This window comes from Dermacentor silvarum, chromosome 11, assembly GCF_013339745.2.
Source record: "Dermacentor silvarum isolate Dsil-2018 chromosome 11, BIME_Dsil_1.4, whole genome shotgun sequence".
NCBI lineage: Eukaryota > Metazoa > Arthropoda > Arachnida > Ixodida > Ixodidae > Dermacentor > Dermacentor silvarum.
In genome coordinates this window covers 99,886,273-99,903,361 of record NC_051164.1, presented here as the reverse complement: position 1 = coordinate 99,903,361, position 17,089 = coordinate 99,886,273, and the positions used below count along the sequence as shown (strand labels likewise).

The 17,089-nt window shown below is 48.7% G+C and overlaps 4 protein-coding genes across 4 annotated transcripts in view; 2 read left to right on the top strand and 2 right to left on the bottom strand.

The window, feature by feature from the left end:
* Positions 1 to 17,089, bottom strand: part of LOC119433057 (lactadherin-like) — a 150,478-nt gene that overhangs the window by 118,479 nt on the left and 14,910 nt on the right. Inside the window, exon 2 of the mRNA XM_049658492.1 lies at positions 856 to 1,034. The gene's annotated coding sequence lies outside the window, so the exon portion shown is untranslated. The remainder of the gene's footprint in view (positions 1 to 855; positions 1,035 to 17,089) is intronic.
* On the top strand, positions 5,273 to 9,679 carry LOC125941343 (bile salt-activated lipase-like). The gene is made up of 4 exons (XM_049658388.1): positions 5,273 to 5,302; positions 5,892 to 6,167; positions 6,545 to 6,864; positions 7,547 to 9,679. Exons 1-4 carry the CDS (start codon positions 5,273 to 5,275, stop codon positions 7,848 to 7,850), a joined length of 930 nt encoding a protein of 309 aa, XP_049514345.1. The 3' UTR covers positions 7,851 to 9,679.
* On the top strand, positions 9,883 to 14,568 carry LOC125941378 (acetylcholinesterase-like). Its single transcript, XM_049658495.1, has 3 exons — positions 9,883 to 10,255; positions 10,881 to 11,122; positions 14,181 to 14,568. The coding sequence occupies exons 1-3, from the start codon at positions 10,163 to 10,165 to the stop codon at positions 14,329 to 14,331; spliced, it is 486 nt and encodes a 161-aa protein (XP_049514452.1). The 5' UTR covers positions 9,883 to 10,162; the 3' UTR covers positions 14,332 to 14,568.
* On the bottom strand, positions 15,456 to 16,953 carry LOC119433059 (protein TSSC4). Its single transcript, XM_037700205.2, has one exon. It carries the CDS (start codon positions 16,839 to 16,841, stop codon positions 15,918 to 15,920), a length of 924 nt encoding a protein of 307 aa, XP_037556133.1. The 5' UTR covers positions 16,842 to 16,953; the 3' UTR covers positions 15,456 to 15,917.

Sequence of the window (17,089 nt, the reverse complement as noted above, 5' to 3'; positions counted from 1 at the left end):
AATGCTTCCGTATACAGCCGAAGCCGGATATATCAAATCTCAAGGGGATCACAAGAAAGTTCGATACATTGTAATGCAATATAAGATGAAAAATTATATCGAAAAACTTTCAAGGAGATTTTACTGCTGTTCGTTATGCACAATCATTCATTATATGTGGGTTTGATATATCCGGGTTCAACTTTATCTGAAATCAAGCTCCCGACAATGCCCGCGGTGTATATATGTGGTTCGCGAAACGTTGCCTGGTATGCGTTAATTAACGGCATTACGGCAACAACGCGATGACGTTGGCACGTTATACAACTATGCATTTCCAACATCCACAAATGTTTAGACGCGCAGTGCGGATGTAGATGGCAAGTAGGACACCAATGTGGTGTCCAGGACAGTCACGTGGAGGCTCGTGTTCTATATAGGGTGGACGTCGTCATGGCAGGGTAGGATTACTCGAGGACCTCTCTAAGTGGTCCTTACGTGATTAGGTTGTCTATATGAGAGAAAATGTTAGGCCTAACATCAAGAGACAGGAAGAAAGCAGTGTGGATAAGAGAGCAAACGGGGATAGCAGATATTCTAATTGATATAAGAGAAAAAAATGAAGCTGAGCAGGCCATGTAATGCATAGGATGGTTAACCGGTGGACCATTAGAGTTACAGAATGGGTACCCAGAGAAGGGCAGCACAGTCGAGGAAGGCAGAAAACTAGGTGGGGTGGTGAAGTTAGGAAATTTGTAGGCGCAAGTTGGAATCAGCTGGCGCAACACAGGGGTAATTGGAGATCGCAGGGAGAGGCCTTCGTGTTGCAGTGGACATAAATATAGGCTGATGATGATGAAGAGAAGAACGACTCACCCTTTCTCCCGCAGACAAGACGAAAGAACCGTCCGTCAAGCGCCATGACGAGGCTCCCAGTGCCCCTTCGCTACCGGCACCTTTGCCGGAGCAGGAGACGCATGGACGCGAGCCGTCGCCCGAGGACGCAGTAGCTTTGGCCCACATCGAGGAACCTGCCCAGGAGGCGTCCAAGGAACCTGCGAGCAAAGGTAGGAGAAGGCATCAGACGTACAGCTCCTTGGACTTTTAGAAGCGTGTGTGCTATGACATTGGCGTGGTTCTGCTGCGCCATCCCCCCCCCCCCCCCCTTACATTACATACACGAGAAGAAATGGAGCGCCAGGTGTCCTCCACACACACGCACGCACACGTGTCGTTTATGCCACATATACAGGGTGTCCCAACTCTTGCCGCGCGACTGGCCGCTCAGGTACCTTGTGAGGCACTTGGAATTATGTACTTATGCTCTTATTCTTATTATTGTGTTATTACGCACTTATGTTCTACATATTGTTGCTCAATACGTGCTGCAACACTTACGTAGCACGTATTGAGCAACAGGAAGCTGTATCGGGAGTATTTCATGTTGCTTTACAATTTCCTCATTGACACTTTCCAGCTAATTATAATACTTGAGAAGTTGATTAATTAGCTAAGACTAATTATATAATTAGGTGGCATGCAAGAAAAATCTTAGTATCTCCAAGTGACGGCAAACAGCATTACCTTGATTCTGTGCAGCTACGTGGCGTTTGCATACTTTTAAATCTTGGTGCCTGATAGTTGGGACATCCTGTATAGAGCTTCCTACAGAAAATGCTAGAGGGAATTCACTGTGACGATAGTACCCATGAGAGCTGAGAGCATGGATGGTTCAGCCAGTATGATAATTATGATTACATGCATTCGCAACATTTTGTTGAAAATTATCAACTTGCAAAGTCATCAAGCTGTTTTCGTGCTCTCCGATTTACCCTACTTCCAGCTCCCGTAACATTAATGCCAGGGTTTCAACTAGTAATTTTTTTGTGGAATACGCTATGGCGTTCGTCAGCTGTACAGCTACCAGAGTGTACTGCGATCGTCACTCCAGCAGAGCGGAATTTAGGCCTAGCCATCACTGCAGTTCAGCTGACATACCAACTCTGAACCGAGGTTTCGTAAACGCGGTTACCTCCTACAGAGTCTCAGGCAATCGCTAATTCAGAATGCGCTCACTGAGCTTTACTAAATTAACCGTGGTGTTTGCTGGTGTTTGGGTGGTGACCACAGTCGTGGCCTCGTGGGTGAGTGTCCACCTCGGCTGCGGCGGGATGTCGTAGGTTCAAAACCATGCGCGTTGCCGCCGGTTACCCACCGGCCCGACACTCGGCTTTCTTTTAGGGGTGAATTGTCCTGGGAAAGGAGCCAGCGTCAGGCAAATCCCGTCGACTTTACCACAGCCGTGGCCCAGTGCGTAGGACGCCCAGCTCAACTGCGGGACGTGCGCGGTTCAGTCCCCACGGTCGGAGCCGTAATAGGGGTACAAGCAGCCCCCCAGCCAGGTGTCCGGCTTTCCAGGGGTGCGTTATACTTGGGTGAGGTTCGTGCAGACCGCTAGGCTTGCAGTGCAAGAACGAGGACAAACAAAACGCCACACAAATCTCGCGATACAGTTTTGTAATATCTTATACTTACCTTTCCCAGTAATCATCGACTGCGTCCCAGTCCCTTTACAAGCAGTCGAATGTGTGCTCAAATTATCGGCTCCTACCTTATGTGTGTGTGGTTCGTTGTGTGAGTGCGCTTTGAAGAACGAGGCAGCTAACTTCATTCATTCATTCATTCATTCATTCATTCATTCATTAATTCATTCATTCATTCATTCATTCATTCATTCATTCATTCAATTAGTGACAACTGGCGCTGAGACTGCGAAATCGAGAGACGAGGAACGTCGAAGTTCCGCCGCCAAGGGACCTCTTCGATCCGAGAAAGATGGCGGAGGACAAGAGGAAGGCGGGAAGCCAACTTCCGGCACCTCTGAGGCAGCAGCCGGCATTGCGGATCCGTCTAAGAAACTATCCACGCAGAGCCCTAACAAGGCGGAAAAGTGAGCTCCTCGTTGTTCGTTTAATGAATAAAGCTACGCTAGTTGTAATCTTCACATTATCGAATAATTCCAGCTGCTTTAACGAGACGCGAAAGAGAAAAAAAATAAGCATTTCGGTTGTATTAGTAAATCATCTTGCTACAATACAAAAAAGGGGGCCACTTTAACTGAGAAAACAGCCTTGGTGCGCCAGAAAAGACCCAAGGTCGAAAGACAAAGGTATACCGGACGCCGCATTGAAGTTCTCGCCCGAACGGCCGTTTTTCGGTGAGGGACGAAATGCAAAAACGCTGGTGTACTAAGATTCATGTACACGCTAAAGAACTCCAGGCGGCCTAAAGTGGCCCGATTGCCTTCCACTGTACAGCGTCTCGCATATCTCCAGTGTTGCTTTGTGACGCAGTACATAATCGAATCAATCGTGTCGCCCGCAGGCGTACGTGCATCTGTGGCCCTAAGACGAAGATCCTGCTGCTCACGGTAGCCGGCCTGACGCTAGTGATTATCGCGACGACCGCAGTGGCCATGGTGGGGAACAATTTCCCACGCGACGGTCCAGTGGTCAGCGGCCTCTTCGGCGCAGTGCGCGGACAGCGGCTCGTGGTCAGCGACCAGGATCGCCAATGGACAGTACTCGCTTTCCTGGGCGTCCCGTTCGCAACGGCGCCCCGGGGGGAATTGCGCTTCAAACCGCCGCAGCCCCTGGCCACGCTGGTTGGGGCAAGTCTCCTATCCCTGGATAACATGTGCTGCCGTTGGGGTCATTTCCGATTTTCAAGCGATAGCTTTAAGGGCCCCGTAACGCAGAAAATGCGGCGTTGACCGTGCGCGAGAATTTTCTACTAATCACAGCACGGCGCGCGCCGCTCGGTTCCTTGCAGCACCACCAGATGGTGCTCGGCTCGGCGCATCCGCGGCAGCGGCGGCGCCGGCCGTGCGGGGAAAAGCAAGAAAAGAATCGGAAAGCTCGCCTTCGTGCTTAGCGTTCGCCGCAAGCGTTTCCCGGTAAAGATCACGGTTGCGTAAGCTGCAGTTGCCGGGAAGCGTGAAAAGCAGTCAGGGACTTTGAATGCTATCATGTTCTACTCTTAAAGACGAAGCTTAAGCTTCTCCCAAGTTTTCGTTTCGAAATCATCACCATCCATCATTTGTAGCCTTAATATCCCCCGCAGGTCATTACATAAGGGAGGAGCAATGAACAATAAAAAATGCCATAAAATAAGGAGCATGAAAAGGATACTAGCAAAAATTTTAAATGAAAAGGTTACAAACTAGAATACAGAAAACAATAGGTTACAGTGAAGAAAACAACAAACAGCATAACACAGAAAGCTATAACTAATGCATATTAACGCTTGTAATGAGAAACAACGAGCCCTTCATATTCTTCGTGTTTCCAGTATACTGTGTTATCTACAGCTTATTTCAATCATTAAGGGCATCGGGTAACAGTGGTTGACTTAAACGCTATTGTTTTACCACATATGCGACACGAAATGCAAAAAAAAAAAAAAAAAACGTTCGTGTACTTGGATTTATGTGCACGTTAAAGATCCCCAGACGGCTAAAATTAAACCGAAGTCCTCCACTGCGGCGTCTCATTAAACAACCGCTGAACCCATTTTAATGAAATTTGTTGAGTGTAAGAGCAAAAGAAATTCCGCCAGCTTTATGAAGCACAATTTTAATTTAAGCCTTCAATTTTTTACGAGAACTGCCGAAAATTGGTCAGTTTAAAACAAATTGATGCACAATTTCTTTCATATATAAACTCCGCACCAAAATAAATATCCCAGTTCTGTAAACTACATCTGGTACAGCAGCTTAGTAATATTTTGACGAGCTTCGCGCAATGTTCCTACTCATCCAGATCAAAACAATTTCTACGTTGTCTTTTATTTAGATATGAGCTCCGGAGGTAGAGCTTCCTTTTCATTCAAAATGCACCCCGATGAACGTACATATTAAACCCTCATATTAGGCCTAGATGAGTGGCACTGTTTATCCAAAATTAGCGCGAAACATATGCAGTGATCAAAAGAAGGCGATGTGTGAATTTCAGACAAATGCAACTGACAGAAGAAACACGCACAAACGTTAAATATTTCAACTTTATGACCAAGTTCTCCCTCTACTAAATAAAGAGAAGCACAAAGCCGACAGTGTATCACACTGTCAAAGTGATAATTTTTCCCATATCAAAGACAATCTACACCGATAAACTTCGTAAGCGTTTCATATGACCCCTCTAAACAGTCCGGGAACTAAAGTTTAGGTACATTTTTTAGACCGCAATTTAATTAAAAACCGTACCTTAATGTTTTCCCGCAAACCTCCCCTAATATGCCCCCATTCCCTCCAAATATAAATTCGGTGAGCAATGTGGTTCTACCAGATCGTTCTAGGTTGAGCTATCGCCTTCAATTTCACCACTTGTCATCTGTCCACGACATTAGACAAAGACACGGGCAAAAGTATGCGGGATGCAGATTCAGCGAAACAGTTCGGCCCAGTTTTATCCTGCAGTCATTAAAACAGTATACTACAACGTTATGTTGGTCGCGCGTGCACTATATCGCATGTATATCGCATTCGAAATTTAAGCTGCGTGCTCAAGCTCAGGAAATAGAATGCCTTTTTTCTCATATTTCGCACCCCGTAAACTTTTGACATTGCATATGCGTTAAGCTGTACGTATGTATCCGTTTGTACGGCTCAGCCACAGCACGAAGGTAGATATATGTTAGACTGGCATTGCACCTGCATGCGTATAAGTGTCCCAGTACGCCCACGCAGCTTCAAATAACGACGTCACTAACGGCGCTGCCAATGGCGCGCGCGCTTGGGTGCGACGTAGAGAACGACGTAACTGACGGCGCAGCCAATTGAGACGTTTAGAGAAACATGGGACGAACGGTCTTTCGTTTCGCCTAGCCATATACAGCTTTCGCTGTAAAAACAGGCTTTGTCGGTTTGCCGCAGAAAGACCAGCGAGGGTGGACTCTGGACACTTGGATCAAGCGGCCACCCTGTCCGCAGCAGGACTTCTACCTGGGCCACCAGCTCGTCAGCACCAGCAACGCCAGCGAGGACTGCCTGCATCTCAACATCTGGACGCCGCCTTCGAGCTGCGGTTCCACCAAAGAACAGGAGGCGTGCGAGCTTCGAACCGTCCTCTTCTTCCTGTACGGGGCGGCCTTCCAGAACGGCGGGAATAACTTCGAGGCACGTTCGCACGGTAACAGCACGACAGGGGGCAACACGCGGTTCAATTCATTTTGATAAATCTGATAAACTAGAACTGTTGGCAAACTGGATGTAGCCGTCTCCAGCACCCTTTCTCTCGGCATATAGCACCAGCACCATCACTTTGGCAGCACCATCACGTTGGCATATAGCGAGAGGGGCGCGACTCGTGAGAACAGGCCTCTGAGATCTCCGGTGTGCAGCAACGCGCCGCACCGGAGATTTCGGAGACGATGTCGCAGCTAGCTCTACCCACATGCGTAGCTCTTTCATGCGTAGCTCGTTCCAGAAATATCACTTGCATCTGTCTTCAAAACTATTAGTACAGCAATTTGATGCTAGGTAACCACTCTTGCGCATAACGTGCAGCTTTACGACGGCCGATACCTGTCTGCCCTGGGCAACCTGGTCGTGGTCGTGCCGAACTACCGCGTGGGGCCGCTGGGCTTTCTGAGCAGTCGTGTGGGGACGAGTCTTCCCGGAAACCTGGGCCTGCACGACCAACGGCTGGCGCTCGAATGGACGCGAGCCAACATCGACTCCTTCGGCGGCAGCGCGTTGCACCTGGTGCTGGCGGGTCACGACGCCGGCGCGACGTCCCTGGGCTACCACCTGTTCAGCGGAGACACGACGTTCTGGACGCAGAACGTGGATCGCTTCATACTGCAGAGCGGAGGACCCTTCCACAGGTGAGACGAAGGCCCCGGTGCAATACGTGATACATGCGCCGTCTAGTGACGCTGCCGCGAAGTCCACGCGGGGCCTCCGTGACGGGAATCGTGGCGTGCCAGTGCGTGCGAACCCTGAGAATTGTTTCCTCGCTTGCCGCACACCCAGGGTCACGCCCAAGTTGGCGAAAGGTTCGTTGAAGAGCGGCACATACCCGGTGTGTTCATGCCGGAGTTCGCTAAAGCGTTGGCGCGAAAGTCATTCATTGAAAATCGGCACATACACCCAGTGAACTTGTGGCGCTGGGTGCATGGCTATATATGTAGCCTTCGTACAAAGGCTATACTATAGCCTTTGTACCCCGCTCGCCATTTTTTTTATCTTCTAGAACTTATCGGGTACCGGGCGGATTCGAAACCTTATTTAACTCTGCCTTAATTAACTTCGCCCTAATTATGAACCATAGGTCGTGGGTTCGACTGCCTTAATTGACTCTATTAAATTAACTGTGTCTCAATTAACTTCGCCTTAACACCAAAGGTCGTGGGTTCGACTCCCTTTTTGTATCTTTCGTGTAGTCGACGCGTTTTCGCTCAAGGACTTTCAAGGTCGACTGAATGATGAGACATATAAGACTTTCGCCTTAATAACCTTGAACACATGTTAATTGATGTTCGACAATATACACCGTCGCTCGCGCAGCTACGAAGGACAGAACGTAGAAGGAGCCCGTCAGCTGATCGCCAGCCTGCGTTGCCCCGGCGACATATCGTCCGAGGTCACGCTCGGCTGCCTCCAGAGGGCGCACGTGGATGCGATCGCCCGAAGTCCAATGGCGCCCAGTTTCGTGCCCGTCTTCGGGAGGGAGCCACTGCCCAGACCTCAGCCACTGGAGGCGCGGAACACGTCTGCCCAGGTACGAGAGCGAAGCCGAGATGGCACGTATCAGCTGTTCCTCTCCCCCAACACGTGTACCATTACAAAAATTCATTTCTTAAATGTATAGCAAGTCTCTTGGCGTATATGCTTGTTAAACTGGGCGGCAGCGGTGCCGCCGCTGCTTTCTTACATTTAAGACATTTAAACAAGGGTACGTTTATCTAAGTCAATTACTTACTGCGGACCCCCATCATGAGACGGAAATTTACAGAATAAAATTGGGTTGGAGTGCATACGGCAGAAATTACCAAATCCTGACAATCATTGCATTCTACCGGTGTTGACATATGGGACAGAAACTTTGAGGTTAACAAAGAAGCTCGAGAACAAGTTAAGGACCGCACAATGGAACGAAAAATGTAAGGCGTAACGTTAAGAGACCGGAAGTTAGCGGTGTGGGCTAGAGAGCAAACGGGAGTAGCCGATATTCTAGTTGACATTAGGAGGGGAAAATGGAGCTGGGCAGGCCACGTAATGCGTAGGTGGTCTCTCGGAGTTTTATAATGGGCGCCAAGAGAAGGGAAGCGCAGTCGAGGACGGAAGAGAATTAGGTGAATGGTGCGATGAAATTAGGGAATCAGCTAGCGCAAGACAGGGGTGAATGGAGATCGCTGGGAGAATGCCCTTCGTCTTGCAGTGGACACAAAAAATTGGCGGTGCATCCATCCTTTAGAGATGATTGGCCACTTTAATGCTATTAGCAATTCATCTTATGGTTCTTGGGTAATTGTTGATGTTTATATGATGATTGTTATCAAATTCGTCGGCCCTATTTCCGCTCCATGAAGATGGTTATAACCAGCGAAGCTGAAACGTGCGGCCCCGTTGTTTATCACTGGGTTAATCCCGAGGGTTCATTAAAGTATTTCTCAATTATGAGGTTACACACACGTTCGGCTGCGGCGGAGAGAACGACGTCACTGAGGGTATGCCCGCAGTCCGCCGCTGTCGCTTGCGTTAGATGTCTAGAATTTACTCGGTGGCGTGGTTATAGCAGCAAATTAAATTGCTTCGAAATTAAATATGTCCGTCACGTAAGACAATGAATGGCTCATACCCCCGTAAACGCGGCCTCCCCATTACGGCGGCAGTAGAGAAGTGAAATTCTACGCTGGAATGATGAGCGGCAACGCAGCCAGCTGTGGAAGAAGACGACGACGAACGAGCACGAGTGCAACCCTAGGGGCGCCAACGAACCAGCTGCGGAAGACGACGACGACGCTCGAGCCAATGCTAATGATGATAGTTTTCTGTACACGGGCGATTTCGCCTAGCCATATACGATTTCGCCTGAACATATAAAACTTCCCTTTAAAAGAACGGAACATACACAGAGGCAGATACCCAGTGGCCCAAGTTGACGTCAGAGAGATTCATTGAATAGCTTCACATACCCAGAGTTAAGTGTCCAGCGACCAAAGTTGGGCCGACGATTGGTTTTGAACCCGATTCTCCTTGCACAGCAGTCCGCTGCTCTACTCATTCGACCATGGACCACCTACCCAAGTTGGCGGGAAAGTGGAAGGCGCGGACAGAGACACATAGAGACACAGAGACATACCGCAAACTGGGGTAAATTCCCAAATAATGCTAATCTATAGCATTAAAAATAGGCTGATGATGATGCTCAAGTTGACGTCATCATCACGAAATTGCACCACCAGGGCTTCCGTGTCTGTCTGTCTCTCTGGTGTTTCGGTATTTCGTGAACTGTAATAACTAACGTAGAAGTGCCCGAAAGCTGGGAGCCTTCGAGGATATATTACGATCACCGAGATGCCATATTCGACCACCTGTCTTCTGTATTCTTGTCTTCCTTGACGGCCTTTGTGTCCTTGTTCATCTGGTCCCGCTCCTGACCATGGAATCTTATATGCTCAGCAAGGTGGCTACCTGGACTAGTCGGTTATTGGTGCTAACAGTAAACAGCCCGAAAGAAACACGGGGACGAAAGGCAACCAGACGGGACAAGCGCCCTCCTATCTTCAGCGCTTGTCCCGTCTGGCTGCTTTTCGTCCCCGTGTTTTCGTTTTTCGCGCTGTTTACTGTCACCCATATATGCTCCCCGCCTATTGGGTCTTCATTCCTCCGTGGATGGTACGGAATAACGTTTGAAATTGAACTAAATGGGATACCGAAAAAGCTCTATAAAGTGTTCGGGCACGAACAAGCCGCATACATCAATGCGTCACCTTGCAGGCGACCGGTCCCCAGGGGAAGCAATTCCTGCTGGGTCGCGTGACCTGCGAGGGCGCCTACCCGTGGTTCGTCGAGCAGCGCCATACAGGCTCGGGCGACCCCCAGCAGATTGCCGCCCTGCTACTGGGCCACAAGGAGTCCCGGCGCTGGAAGAACGAATCGGGCGTCCGGCGAGGTCGCATGCAGCTCGAGCGCTGGCAGCAAGCCGCGGGTATCAGGCTGAGCCCGGTCTCCGGACCCAGACTCTACCAGGAGGCCGTTGGGGACGTCCTGGTAAATAGTCCACCTATCAAAATCGACGCGCCTTTTGGCATGAGTCCTATCTATCCATAGCGAAGGTCAAAACGTCACGATTTTCTGCTCCCTCGTGACCACCTTCTGCGTTATCACGCGGAAGGTGGTCGATGCGAAGACATGAGATCGTTCCCCACCTGCAGCAAGTTGTTTTTTCATCGACCTTCATTTTCATTGGATCTATCATTTATTTAATTCATTTAGTAAGTACAAGTAATTTTCCCTACGCTGTCCTTGTTTGTGCATATTGCTACGGAAAATATTTCAGTGACCAAGAGCAAGCCTGTCATGACTCAGAGGACGGAAAAGACGACGTTTTAACCTGGCACGGGCTGTTCGTTCTGGGCAGAGCTACATTCATATGCGCTTGTAACTTGTAAGCATACCTGTATATAGTCATTTCCGTGAATCTTTATACGTAACATATTTGGTGGAGGTGCGGGGTATATATATATAATGTATAGGAGGATCTCGAGGTCCAGGACCAGAAAAACAAAACGAAACATCGATAATGTCGTGTCAGTACTACGAAAGTCATTCAGTACTTGTAGTATATTTATAAATATTCCTAGTGTCCTTCAGCCAGTTTGCTTGTAATTCGCAGGAAGTGTGCCCAATGTCCGAGCTCGCCGAACAGCTGTACGCTTGGCACAACCGGGTGTACGTGTATGTGCTCGGCTACCGCCCCAGTTACTCCAGCTGGCTCAGCGAGACCGCAGCCGTCCACTTCGAAGACATGGAACTCGTGTTCGGCATGCCGCTGAGGCCCGACGTGGTGTCCAGCGATCTGGACAAGGCCTGGTCACGGACCATGATCCAAGTGTGGGCCACGTTCGCGCGCACCGGGTAAAAACCAACTCCGTTGCTATCCAACAATGCGTCGGTAGGATGTTTTGGGAGGTGGTTATTTATGGCGATATAGTTGCACTATGAGGCCGAATTTTGACTGTTGAGAAAAATTTGAAGTGATCACTGCTTACGTGGCTGCAAACAGAAACACCACTTCAGCTGATCGAGCGTTTGTATGAATAAGGAAGGCACCATCAAGATCAGCAGTGTGCCTTCCCTTCCGAAATTAAAAAACAAAACAAAAAAACTATAACAAAACGTTTTTACTCGTTTTCAAACAACTGGATCTATAGTTCCATAAATGCAACGATGTTCTCCAATAATCAGTGGGGGGTTCGAAACTGTCCTCGCGTTCGGGAACTTGAAGCCTTAGTCAAGTGACAGATCAGGGATCTACTCCCGCCACAAGTAACGGAAATGGCGTCCGTCAAACAAAACAAATTATGGGGTTTTACGCGCAAAAACCACGATCTGATTATGAGGCACGCCGCAGTGGAGGGACTCCGGAATAATTTCGACCACCTTGGGTTCTTTAACGTGCACCTAAATCTAAGAACATGGGTGTTTTCGCATTTCGCCCCCATCGACATGCGGCCGCCGTGGTCGGGATTCAACCCCGCGACCTCGTGCTTAGCAGCCCGACACCATAGCCACTAAGCAACCACGGCGGGTTTCCTTCAAACAGTACACAACACTCCAAGAGTCGTGAATCATCAATTCATATCTCGTTCATTATTACTGCGCATATACCTGCACGCTTGCACCACTTGCACTGTATTTCACATCAGCCTCGTGACAGCTCTGAAATGTTGTCTTGTGCTCGGACAATCAACGCATCCGCGCGCCGGGGACGAGCAACGCCGCTCCACGCTTTGGATGACAATATCACTTGATCACTGCGATGCATGCCAGTGCAGATGGATGGCAAATAGGCCAAGTTCGAACTTATCCATGATCTATGTATGTGCCTGCGTTTTGCCGTGCGTTGATATCGCGGATATCGTTGCAGACGTTGACTTTCCGCCGCTGAGTGAAGCCTGCTGGAGGGCGTGGCTGCGCGCGCTCAGCCTCATAGTTTCGGTTTCGCCACGCCGATTTGTCGCACAACGGCCAGGGGAATCACAATTTTCAAGACCTAAACGGTGATTTAGCATGATGAATGGCGGGGAGGGCTACGCTCGTCCGCGGCGTCAGTTACTGAGGTCAGTCCATGGTACCAGCGTGTGTGACGGGGATCACTGCTCCCGCATGGAGCGATGGTGAGCGGCTACGAGTGGCTCGATGTGTTAGCTGTCCATGGCTTCTGCACTCGTAGAGCCAGGGGCCCCGGAAGTATATCTGATGTGTGGTAGCGACGCCTGGAGGCTCAGGTCGCATCATGTAGTTCACCTCTCACTCTCTCTCTCTCTCTCTCTCTATATATATATATATATATATATATAATTACTACATTTAACTGCTTTTTATGAAAGCAGACTTTACTAATAAAACACAAAAAGCGTGATTTATTTAATGTGCAGTTAATTCTGGTGCCCGGCACTGTTAGGTAAATCTGCAGGATTATGTGTTAAGTTGCGTATAGTTGAAAGGTGACATGCCTGACGAGTTGCTAACAAGCTTCTCGATCGCAACCCTTCAGCAAGAAGACCGTGGGCCGCGCTTTCCCTGTCCAATTTTCACTACGGTTATTCCGTGTGGCGGTATACCAAGGTGGTTTGAGCCGAACAAGAAGAAAACACACATTTCAAGCTTTACGAGCGATAGCCTAATGATTTAAGTCGTGCTTTTCTAGGAACAGGCGTACACCGACCGTTGCTATCTACTTCTTTTTCATGGGCTTGGATAGGGGCAAGGAAAAAGAGAGAGAACGAGAGGCATCCTAAAGTCGTGGCACTGAGACGTGCTCCTGCAAGGGCTGCAGACTAGAGCGCCAGCCTTCCCCTCCTCGAGAACAACTTCAGGATGGAAGATGCGTTGAACCAGACGAAAACAGGCAGCACTCTCGACGCAGAAAAACCGCCAACAAAGAGTCTCAGAAGTCACAAGCTTCCAGAAAATTTTGTTTCGTTTGTTGAAGGAAGGTAGCACCCTTTAACTAGTCGAGGGAGTCGCTAGTCTCACGAGTGGTGGGAGGGGAAAGAGGGGGGGGGGGGGCGGTCCGGACAGCCTTGAGTGTGGGGCATCCGGGCATGTCCCCACTGCCCCCCCCTCCCCCCGGTTCCGGAGCCGCTGCGTAGAGCAATACATTTACAGTCCAGCTACTACTGGGTGCACAATGCTGTGTTGCGATATCCTTGTCCAGAGTTTAATCATGGCATTTGCCACACGCTACATGAAGTTTACCTTGACTCAAACTCTACAAGGCCATCAACTTGGGCCTAATGGCTGCCCTAACAAGGCCAGGAAGGCATTCGAGGCTTTTATGGTAAAATTTTGAACAGTCCCACGAAATACTAGATGATTGGCAACCCTACTCGCAATGCAGACCACAGTCCTAAATACAATTGAACAGTAATGGTGCAGGTCAAATCTGTAAATCCTGAGGAGCAATTCACCAAAACATGGCACAGGCGTCCAAACGTTGTCTCACTTGCAGTGTGGACACGTTTCAACCACAGCTCCTCAAGCCATTGCAGACTTGGCAATGAACAGACCGTTTTTCTTTCTCTGACCCCTTCCATGCTATTATCCTGAAATCTGACCAGAAATTCTTCACTGTAAAATCTCTTACGAAAATCAATTAAAACATTATATGAAGTGTTTAACGAAACTTCAACCGATCCACTGCACAATGACAAGAGACATTAGATAAGAAAATGAAGTGCATTGCCAATGAGAAATAGTAACGGAATTAAAAATTTTCTCAACGAGCTGAGTTTGTCACTGGCTGTTTTTACCAGAAATGTGCAGACGAGCACAGCTCGTCCACGGCACATAAAGGGTTTAAGTGTTCGCGAGTGCGAGAAAAACTTCCGATTTCCACGGTGCCAGTGGCCCACAACCTTCTTCAACTCCCTAAGTAGTACACATTGTCACCAATGCACTTCTCTTTCAGCAAACCGCCTGCTGTGAACAATTTGAGCTGGCCCAGGTACGACTCCACCATGCACACCATAATGAAGCTGGGTCCCCACATCATCACCGAGCAAGGCGAAACGAAGCGGAAACGCTGCAACCTTTTGCGAGACACCAGTTTGCCACACTGAGCGACTTCACACTCAAGGCTCCCCTTTACTACATGCTGTTAACATTTTTTTATCACTTATCTGCAGTGAAATCGTACTTGCCTCACAAGCTAGCCACTTAAATTCTTTAAAACGTTCTGAATATTTGGACGCACAAGAATTGTCGAATGGAAGTAATGTATTTAAAGAATTATTTTAACGAAAGATACGCAAGTAACGTAATTTACCATTCGATAGACATTGCCCCAACTAGTTCTACTGGTGCAACGCGACAATATTTGCGACAAAATCATGTTGTCGTACCACCTGCAGTGCCTCTTCAGTACGTCACATTGACGTTTGCTGCATTGTCCAAACCATCATAGACTATACGAGAATTGTTCGTAAATAACTTTTGTGTGTCTTTATAAAAGTACATGTAGAAATCTGAAAAATAAAGTGTAAAAACTGGTGTGTTGCATTCTACAATCTGCACCGATATTAGATGTCTGTTTTGCCGAGACCCTTGTGCAGGGAAATGCCTTCCACATGGGTGGCACTGGCCCCTTGCTGAAATAGTGACACCAAGGTGAAGCCAGACTGTAGTTTCGCTTGTTTGTTGTCATCCTGTATTCCTTTGCACTTTTACTCTTATTAGTCTAGTTTGGCACTAGTTGGCAAGCCAAATCCACCTCGCAAGTCCCTTTTGTTTGCATTAGGTGTGTCAAAGTGGAAAAAAGTGCATGTGTATGAAGCTGGCCGAGAGGCTGGGCATGTGTTGAGCGAACTCCTGAACAACATTTTGCAATGCGGTGAATGTGGTTTAGACCATGGACCCAGGATATCAAAGAGGTGCAACGTCATGCCCAACACATTTTTCTCGCACTTGCTGCTAAATGCCACTTGAATTATTTTGTTTTACTGCAATGACAAATACATTAGTTGAAATTGTGAGGGAGGGATAGAACAGAATCTTGTTCATCTCCATCTCTCTGCACTAAGATTATAATGAGTGTTTTGAAACAATGTACCGTGCAGTACTGATGATCATGATTGGGCAACATGTGAAGTACTAGTGGACCAGGTGTGAAGTGAAAGCAGTATGGTATGCAAGGTGCATTAAGCCCTTGAATGAACCATAACCAATGATGAGACAAGACACAGGATGGGGATGATAACCGCTGTGCCATAAATAAAGCGTGCAAATTACACACGTGGAAAAAAAAAAAAAACAGTACCAGCGAGCTTGCTGCTGTACCCAGTGTTTCAAAAAACTACACGCACTTCACACCGCACACAGTGAGAACTCCCAACTTGCGAAAGATGACAATTTTCTTCATGTTTGCTCTTTGCTGCTATCCACCTGCCTAAAGTCACAAATACATGTGTGCCCATAGAGAATATGAGAAATGATATTCACACTTAATGGCAATGCAATGGCCTCCACAATAGGGCAACCCCTTACCCTTTGATTTTGCTGTAGGTGGGAATATATAGCAGTAGAAACAAAGTGGCAAGAGTTCATTAAATTAAAAGAACTTAAGCAGGCCTACTTTCGTTCTCTTTCTCTCTCGTGTCTGTTTCGTCAACCACCTTGAAAATAAACAAGCTCTTTCAACGTGCGCGTTTCAGTCATCCTCTTCATCGGTTCTAGTACGTAGCGTGCGACCCTTTTTGACAGCAACGCGCTCAGCAGCTTTGCCGGCAACTTCAGCAGCTTCTTCGTCATCATCGTCAACGTCCAGCTCGTCACGGTCGTCGTCGTAGTCTGCGCAGTCGAAACTGATGAGCGAGCTAGAGGATCCCGCCGGTAACGACGTGCTCCTCTGACGACCGCCTCCATCAGGGGTGGCCTTCTTCGCGACGGCGGGCTTCACACCAACGACGCATTCCGGCATGACCAATTTGCCGGCTCCGATCCGATGCGACGGCGGTTGTTCGGCGGTCGCGTCTTCCATGTCAGCGTCGCCGTCCCAAGTGCGCTTCTGAAACACGTGCCTACCCATTGCAGGCGCGTCTCCGCCGGAATCTACAGCGATACGGTCTTCGTCGTCCCGCGACTGCTGTTCTCTCTGAAGCCGCCTCTCGTGTAGATAGTCCAACGCGGCAGCCTTGTTGCTCGCTTCAGACATGTCGTCTTCGGAGACGCTGTCCAAAGTGTAGCGCGTCCATCGCTCTGGGTGGACTTTGTAGTCCGGAGTGCCGCTGGCCGAAGAACCGAAGCGACCAGCACCGGACCTAAATGCGCCCCGCGGGCAAGGACGCTTGCTCGGACCGCACGGCGCTGACCACGGTCTCTTGAAGACACCGTCTGAAGTCGGTGATGGCTTGGTTCCGAAGTCGTCACCGACGTCCGGGTCTTCCTTGAGGTACGGCTCATCGTGTCCTGAAGAGTCGTCCTTACGAGTGCGCTCCCAAGCCTTGTGTTCGGCTTCGAGTGAGTTCAGTGCGTCGAACACCGAGCTTATTCGGCTAGATACGTCGTTCGAACCACCCGTCTGGAGTTTGAAGCGCGTCGTGGCGGCGGGATCGCTCCTGTTCAGGCTAGTCATGGCACGTTGTGCTTACGTTGTACTGAAAACGAATTGCCAACGTAATCTCACTTGCAGCGCACAAACGCAGCAATCACGGCCCGCGCCATTTTTGTTTACAACGTTCGCGTAAATCACGTGATTTTTTTTTTTTTTTTTTGACAGGTGGCGGCATTACTCGTCGCGAATAAAAACTAACGTAATCACCTTGCGTCAATTATGTTCTTTTACACCAAAAATTGTATACTGCTTTATTAAGATAATCATGC

Coding starts and splice junctions, on each gene's coding strand:
- LOC125941343 (XM_049658388.1), top strand. CDS start 5,273: ATGCCCCCATTCCCTCCAAATATAAATTCG. Junction 6,168..6,544: donor CTTCGAGGCACGTTCGCACG/GTAACAGCACGA, acceptor CATAACGTGCAG/CTTTACGACGGCCGATACCT. Junction 6,865..7,546: donor AGCGGAGGACCCTTCCACAG/GTGAGACGAAGG, acceptor TCGCTCGCGCAG/CTACGAAGGACAGAACGTAG.
- LOC125941378 (XM_049658495.1), top strand. CDS start 10,163: ATGCAGCTCGAGCGCTGGCAGCAAGCCGCGGGTATCAGGCTGAGCCCG. Junction 10,256..10,880: donor AGGCCGTTGGGGACGTCCTG/GTAAATAGTCCA, acceptor TGTAATTCGCAG/GAAGTGTGCCCAATGTCCGA. Junction 11,123..14,180: donor GCCACGTTCGCGCGCACCGG/GTAAAAACCAAC, acceptor CTTCTCTTTCAG/CAAACCGCCTGCTGTGAACA.
- LOC119433059 (XM_037700205.2), bottom strand. CDS start 16,841: ATGACTAGCCTGAACAGGAGCGATCCCGCCGCCACGACGCGCTTCAAA.